Here is an 8,663-nt window from a genome sequence, read left to right on the forward strand (position 1 = left end):
ATAGTACATAAAGCGGGAAGAGACGTTTACTCTAAAACAACCAATCTCTCTTCAGCATAAAACTTCTTCCACCTTTCCGGCTGTTTCTTCTGTTTCAAGAGCGGGTTGGCTGATTGTTTCGCCATGTTCGGGATAGTCATGTGAAAAGTAATAATACTTATACAGTCTACACCAGGGGTCTCCAACACGTCGCTCGCGAGCTACCGTTAGCTCGCAACCCCTCTCCAAGTAGCTCGCCAAAGGGTTAATGAATCCTACATAAATTTGAAAACTTGATTAGTGAAATAAGGGGTGGGCGATCTTTCCAAAAAATCATATCACGATCCTTATAACACCTGAGAACTCACAATCTGAATTACAATCTATCTTTTCAATGTGGCATACATTTAAGAGAATATCCGGACTCAATCGCATCAAGACTTATGTAACACTTTATTTTAAATATCAAACAAAATTGAATTCAATTGTTCTCTCGTTCGCTAGCTAAGCGGAGTTGCGAGTGAGTGAGGAAGGCCCCTCCCCTCGGCCCGCTGCGTGTTTTTTGGATTCGCACAAATAAATCGGTACCGCAAGCGAACTATGATACATAACGAAATGAGAGAAGTCGCAAAATCAACCGGAATGTTCAAGCAAATTATAGGAAAAAAAAACCCCGATCTAAATTCGTTAAGTAGTTCTCTCGTGAAAAGCGGACAGACAGACATTGGATTTTATGTACTGTATTATATATTAGTAAACCCTGCGATGGGCGGGCGCCCTGCCCGTGGTTTGTTTCCTGCCTTGCGCCCTGTGTTGGCTGGGATTGGCTCCAGCATACCCCCGTGACCCTGTAGTTAGGATATAGAGGGTTGGATAATGGATAGTGTAATATTTTTGTAGTTTATGTTTCTGCTGCATTATGCATGTGAATTCAGCTATTTGCTGAAACTTGTTTGGTTTCATTTCTAGTAAAATGACTCGCATTTTTAAGGTTGCTGCATTACACCTCAGAGTTACAGTTTCATTGCATCATCTTGTACTCGTGACTCAGGCATGTCTGGGATTTTCCCTTGAATATAGATTATTGTTGCCTGCACACCTTAAAGCGCCTGATTCTAGATTTTCAAAGAGCCTAAAAAAGTGAAAATGCAAGAATGAGTGTTTAATTCAGAATATGTGCCATAATAAGATCTTTATTTCAAAAAGTATGGTTCTCTCCTGAACAATAAAGTAGCATGTTTTATTCACGTAACACTGAAATATAGCAAGTAAAACGGCAAAATAATCTCTAAATTTCAAATGTTTCTAGCCTGTAAACGTGAGGGATGTGGACAGGGGATTTCCACAGCAAGTAAAGCAAAGGATTTGCTTTCCTCGCTTACTCTGCTTTATTGCTAATATTTCCTGTACTTAGTAATTTTACAGATTATGACATTTTTGTATCAATCAAATACAATTTTTATTGAGCATCTTTTATAGAGTACGCCAACACAGGATCTTAACTAACAATATAATTGAAACACTATACAGTACATTACAAAAAAGACGTCCGATACTTGAATCGAAAGGATCTGCCATTCATGAGATTAGTTAAAAGCTAAAACGGTATTAATTATACTGTCCATTCGGTGCCAATTAATTTGATACATTCACATATCTTTCTGCACTGAATGGGACGCTGGTAACTCGTTGGAACGAATGGATTTCCTATACTGTACTAACTTGACTTTTTTTTGTAATGAAGGTCCAAATCGGACTACACAGAGGATCTGGAAACTCTAGTAATCGAACCCAGGTTCCTGCAGCTCAGTGCGCTAACCAGTATGCCACGGTGCTCTCCTGTTTTTTAACTTTTAAAAGTAGCGCTATAAAAATACTCCCCGATTGAATATTTCGTCTCTGTTGCTTTTGACTTTTCTGGGATTTTCATACATATCGGGCAAAACAAAACAAAAAAAATATTAATACTCGTTCAAGGTCTATCTTTACAGATGTTTATCTGATTCGAAACTGACTGATCAGCACTAAACCGAGAAACCGAAACTGAAAAAAATAAATGAGTTCGGGATTATCAGATACGCAGCATTATCCGACCACATAAAGCAGCTGAATCAAATAGCCAATCAGATGCAGGAGACTTGTCGAGGGGCATTACAGAAACGCGCCTTGCGCCTCCTTTCGAGTTATAAATTGGACGTGAACAGCAGCCGTTATCTTCTCGGAGAGGAGCGGATATAAACCACAGGTAGAGATTTAATTTTATTTGCTATCCCAGTATCAGTAATTTTTATATACACGAATTAGAAATTGTTAACGATAACGGACATTTCAATCTAACAAGGTTTGCCAATTTTATTTGCCTACTTTTTCTTATATATGCCACTTGTGTCTTCCGAGTATATATAGAATACTTTTCCGTAATCTCATAATTAATTGTCCGGGCATGTTTATAGATGATCACATAACTGAGCCACCAACACTCGTATTTTTTTTTAAGAAAAAAAATGTTCATGAAAGATGCATTAGCACAGTAACGGAAAAACACAGCAAGGACAGTTACTTTAGGGTAAATGGGACCACTTCCAACAGACTAGGCGCTTTGCCACAAAAGATGCACTCACGATTGCTGGTAATGTTCCAAAAATCTACTAGTAATCGTTAAGATGCGATACATCATCAATGATAAATAAAACATGTCATCCATCTATGGAGCAACCGCTACCTGGTTTCATCTTATAAACGACTCGAAAGAGGCAATACAAAATTGTGCGGGATGGGATAAATAATTCCAAATATACCCAGTCTGTTCGCTAATATACGTATATACAGTCATATGAAAAAGTTTGGGAACCCCTCTTAATTCTTTGGATTTTTGTTTATCATTGGCTGAGCTTTCAAAGTAGCAACTTCCTTTTAATAAATGACATGCTTTATGGAAACAGTAGTATTTCAGCAGTGACTTTAAATTTATTGGATTAACAGAAAATATGCAATATGCATCATAACAAAATTATACAGGTGTATAAATCTGGGCATCCCAACAGAGATATTACATCAATACTAAGTTGAGCCTCCGTTTGCAAATATAACAGCCTCTAGACGCCTCCTATAGCCTTTGATAAGTGTCTGGATTCTGGATGGAGGTATTTTTGACCATTTTTCCATACAAAATCCCTCCAGTTAGGTTAAATTTGATGGCTGCCGAGCATGGACAGCCTGCTCCAAATCATCCCATAAATTTTCGATGATATTCAAGTCAGGGGACTGTGACGGCCATTCCAGAACAGTACTTCTCCCTCTGCATGAATGCCTTTGTAGAACTGTGTTTTGGGTCATTGTCTTGTTGGAATATCCAACCCCTGTGTAACTTCAACTTTGTGACTGATGCTTGAACATTATCTTGAATAATTTGTTGACATTGGGTTGAATTCATCCGACCCTTGACTTTAACAAAGTCCCCAGTCCTTGAACTAACCACACACAGCCCCATAGCATGATGGAACCTCCATAAAATTTGACCGTATGTAGCAGGTGTTTTTTTTGGAATGCGGTGTTCTTTATCTGCCATGCAAAGTGCTTTTGTTATGACCAAATAACACAATTTTTGTCTCATCAGTCCAAAGCACTTTGTTCTAAAATGAATCTGGCTTGCCTAAATGAGCATTTACATGCAACAAGCGACTGTTTGTGACGTGAGTGCATACAGATGTTCTTTGTGCAAATTGCACTGAATTGTAGAACGCTGTACTGATACACCATCTGCAGCAAGATGTTCTTGCAGGTCTTTGGAGGTGATCTGTGGGTTGTCTGTAACCATTCTCACAATCCTGTGCATATGCTGCTCCTGTATTTTTCTTGGCCTGCCACACCTGGGTTTAACAGCAACTGCGCCTGTGGCCTTCCATTTCCTGATTCCATTCCTTACATTTGAAACTGACAGTTTAAACCTCTGAGATAACTTTTTGTAGCCTTCCCCTAAACCATGAGACTGAACAATCTTTGTTTTCAGATCTTTTGAGAGTTGCTTTGAGGATCCCATGCTGTCACTCTTCAGAGGAGAGTCAAAGGGAAGCACAACTTGCAATTGACCACCTTAAATACCTTTATATCTCATGATTGGACACACCTGTCTATGAAGTTCAAGGCTTAACGAGCTAATCCAAACAATTTGATGTTGCAAGTAATCAGTATTGAGCAGTTACATGCATTAAAATCAGCAAAATTACAAGGGTACCCACAATTTTGCACAGCCAGTTTTTCACATTGATTTAATTTCATAAAACTAAATACTGCTTCACTAAAAATCTTTGTTAGGAAAACACCCCAGTACTCAGATGTTCCTAGGAAATGAAAGACATACCACTGTTATCTTTTTTTGTTGATAGTAGAGTAAATTATTATGCAGGCTGAGAGGGGTTCCCAAACTTTTTCATATGAATGTATTCTGCATATACACAAACTTTTTCTATCTTTCTTTCTCTCGTTCACATACACACACGTATACACAATACATACATATTATATGGCAAATATATGTGTGTTAGCAGTTGACAAAAATGTAATGGCACACGCTTACAAATTGTAAAACTGCATAGACATTCGATTGCCGACAAAATCACGACTGAAGAACTCGTATTGCTTCCGACTTTTAAATTAGATACTGGCGATATTTTAGCAAGCAGAATACTATTCATCTTGCATAGAAGAGAATTTCCAATAGTGGAAGTGTATATGTTACGGCCAAAACCCGAAGTTCAGCCAGTTCCCGAATTGACCGGCCATTTCGCATTTTGGCCGCAAGGTGTGGCCAAAGTCCGAAGTACTAGAAATGACCGGCATATATGCTACTTTGGCCAGCCATTTCGCGAAGTGGCGAGAACTCCCTGGTCAAAATCCGATGTGCTGATGTAAGACTGTCCGCTCAAGATGCGAAGATGCTTAAAAATTTTCAGATGCAGATTCAGAAGTGACTTTTCCATTCTGCACGAGTAACTGCTCAAGACGGTCTTGTTCAGCAAAGCGGACGCCACTTGAGACGGCCTTCCCCTCGCCCAAACACTAACCTTAAGGTCAATAAAATAGGTCCCTGATGTTAAGTCACTATGTTATTGCTAAAATGATAACATAAATGTGAAATCTACTTATATACCTGATCTTAATTATTGTGAAACAACCAAGTGGCGTCCGCTTTCTGAACATGAGCCGCCAAGGCTACACTCAACAATTGCACTACTAAGTGCGCAACAAATCGCTGCTCATGCCTTTTTCCTTCTGACTTTGGCCGATCGCCCCATGCCATTTCGCAAACTGGCTGGCCAAATCCCGAAATCGAGGAAAAGATCGGACATTGGCATGTCAATTTACACCGACATTGGCCATTTCCCGATTTGGCCGGACATTTCCCGGCACACATTAGCCGACGCCCGCCGTAGCATAGGGCGGTGTAAGAATAGGAACGGAAAACGGTGAGAAAGGAATTCAGAAATCAAGAATAAATAAATACGTCTTGAAAGACGCAGTGTGCATGTAGAATATCCGGCCAAGTAGGATTACATGTGACAGTGATAAATAAATCAGGCTTTCCGAATTTATGTACTACCTTACGCAACTATGACGTAGGCCTACTGTTGGAATAGTTTGCCGCTGGAGAGCATCCATCCATCCATCCATCCATTTTCCAACCCGCTGAATCCGAACACAGGGTCACGGGGGTCTGCTGGAGCCAATCCCAGCCAACACAGGGCACAAGGCAGGGAACCAATCCTGGGCAGGGTGCCAACCCACCGCAGGACACACACAAACACACCCACACACCAAGCACACACTAGGGCCAATTTAGAATCGCCAATCCACCTAACCTGCATGTCTTTGGACTGTGGGAGGAAACCGGAGCACCCGGAAAAAACCCACGCAGTCACGGGGAGAACATGCAAACTCCACGCAGGGAGGACCCGGGAAGCAAACCCACGTCCCCAGGTCTCCCAACTGCGAGGCAGCAGCGCTACCCACTGCGCCACCGTGCCGCCCGCTGGAGAGCAAAATAATAAATGTATTCCTCATTGCTAATCTGTACGCGTAAAATTGGCATTGAGTAAGCCTTATTCGCTTGGCGGTTCTTTTATCGGGAACATGTTGTAAATCTTTGTGCCAGCCAATGTCTCCGTAAGGGAATAAAAGTGGGTAAACCATAGGATCGCAATTCATATTGAGCATGGAAATCTGTTTACAGGAGTTGCGTATGGGATAGATGCAAATATCAATTTTGGCAGGCGTTTCGCCGTCTTCTCCGACGAAAATCGCTGCAATGTCGGGGCATTGTATCGTCGTAAATCCTGCCTAGGGTTTTCTTTGAAAACCATTCGTACAGATGCTGTTGGATTGGACTGAGCGATTTCATGCATGTGTTTGTATGATTTAGCGAAGGGGTTGATGGTTCTGAGCATGCAATCTAGTCGGAGAAGTAGATTTTCGCTGCACGCAGAGTTTGCTTTATTTTGTAAGCGTACTTCAGTAGCTTGCGCTGTGTCAAAAACATACGACTGTCCATATCCTGGAGAGGTAGAAGTGTTAGCGTATAGTGGAGAGATTTGGTGATAAATTTGCCCGTGTATTTTAAAACAGTGTGGTTTGCTGCCAGGAGGTTGAGTTATCAATGCACCCATGGAAGCAAACGCTACAGAAGAGTTGTATTCTCAAATGTGTTCACGATAATTTTTAGCTTCTGATGTTTGCTGTGTAAGAAGCTGTTGTAAAGACACAGGTGGCTCCCGCAAAGGTGGTAAAGCTACTTTACTGTTGTGGCAGCACCTCGAGTACTTGTTGGATGTGTTACGCTCAGCAGGCCAGTATAGTGCATGACATGGAAGACGACGAATAGGAATCGAGACATGCCGTGTCGGCTGCGTGTGGGCGGGACCGGTTTTGAAGTGGAAGCAGGACGAACCAGAAGAGAAACATATATAACAGATGTGTTATATATAGTAACATGACTACACAAAGTAATGCATGAATTTCACTTTGGGGAAAAAACGGATGTTTCTAACTAACAATGTACCCGAACTTCCTTTGTTCGTCATCTACACCTTTACAATTCGATATATCTCATACATTCATCAATGTATTTCGGGTTACCCAACCCGAGGATAGGCGAGTGAAGCGAGCAGGGGGCGGAGCCCCCTTTTATATAATAACAACATGGGTATTCATTTTGCCTCACAGCTCCAGAATCCTGGATTTGATTTCCTGTTCCAAGCATCAAATGTTTTATAGTTTGCATGTTCTTCTTGAGTGATGTGATGGATTGCCACTCCATCCAGGGTTGGTTCCAGCTCCTTGTCGCAGCCAGGATAGGCACTGATGTCCAGTGAAAATGAACTAGATAAGCAGGTTGTAAAAATGATGTATGGATGGATGAATTTCTATGCCTGGAAAACCAGAATAATCATCCTGTTGAGTAATAAAGTCTAGTGACTGAAATCTGGTTTTTTTTTTTTGTTTTTTTTTTTTAAACAGATTTAGGTTTTGAAAGTCTGGAAATTCCAATGGAGCTGACAGTAAAATTCCTCAATGGGAAAACATATTCCTTGGATGTGAATCCCTCCATTACTGTGAAGCAGCTAAAGCAGAAAATAGAGATCCAATCTAGTCATCCAGCACAACATATGATGCTAGCAATTCAGAATGGACCGACAAATAATTTGGAAAAAGAGGACTGGAGTCTTGATCAATATGGGTTGAAACCTGGGACTATTGTGACAGTGTTCAACACTGAACCAAAGCCCATGCAGGTGTTTCTGAAGAATGACAAAAGTCAAACGAAAACCTATGAGATACAACCAGGTGAAACTGTCACACAGTTCAAACAAAAAGTCTATCGGGGTGAAAAGGTTTCTACTGACCAGATGATACTTATATATGAAGGAAAGCAGCTGGAGGATGGCAGAAAAATGGATGACTATAACATTCAAACTAATAAGACCATTTATCTCAATCTACGCCTCCGCGGAGGCTAATGAAATGTCCTAATCCATCCCAGTATTTGTCATTGACTGCAGTATTTTCTTCCTATTATAATAATGAAAAGGAAAAAAAAACAGCACCTTTCACTTTTGCTTCTGTTCCTAATTGTAATAATAATAATAATATTGTAGTAATATTTTATAAAATTGTAGTAATATTTTAGGCTCAATCCAAAAATAGAAGTGTTCTAGAACTTAAGATTTGCTGAAAAAATGTAGCACTGTTTTTTTTATTTCTTATACCGTACATTATTTTATATGAGGATATTTTATATGATTACATCTTGCCTGAAGAAGGGGCCTGAGTTGCCTCGAAAGCTTGCATATTGTAATCTTTCTAGTTAGCCAATAAAAGGTGTCATTTTGCTTGGCTTTTCTCTACATTCATAATGGCTAACACGGTACAACACCCTAGTACTATATGAGGACACATTAATATATAAAGTGCATTGTTATAATTAGAGTTGTTTTCTGATATATTTATTTAATATACAACAATTGTAACCCTCACTGCTTATTTTATTCCACGATAATCTAGTTTGTTCTACTGTTATATAATGCAGCTACTTCTGCAGCCTGCTAAAGTGAATTTGTATTCAACATTTCTCTACAATAAAAACTGCTGTTTTATAATATTGCATGTTTAAAGGGGACCAAAAAATAAAT

General features: G+C 40.0%; 1 protein-coding gene across 1 annotated transcript; it reads left to right on the forward strand.

The window, feature by feature from the left end:
* Positions 1-2,143: 2,143 nt before the first annotated feature.
* isg15 (ISG15 ubiquitin like modifier) lies at positions 2,144-8,258 on the forward strand. The gene is made up of 2 exons (XM_028824243.2): positions 2,144-2,224; positions 7,492-8,258. Exon 2 carries the CDS (start codon positions 7,521-7,523, stop codon positions 7,989-7,991), a length of 471 nt encoding a protein of 156 aa, XP_028680076.1. The 5' UTR covers positions 2,144-2,224; positions 7,492-7,520; the 3' UTR covers positions 7,992-8,258.
* The last annotated feature ends 405 nt before the right edge of the window (positions 8,259-8,663 follow it).

Source organism: Erpetoichthys calabaricus, chromosome 18, assembly GCF_900747795.2.
Source record: "Erpetoichthys calabaricus chromosome 18, fErpCal1.3, whole genome shotgun sequence".
NCBI lineage: Eukaryota > Metazoa > Chordata > Cladistia > Polypteriformes > Polypteridae > Erpetoichthys > Erpetoichthys calabaricus.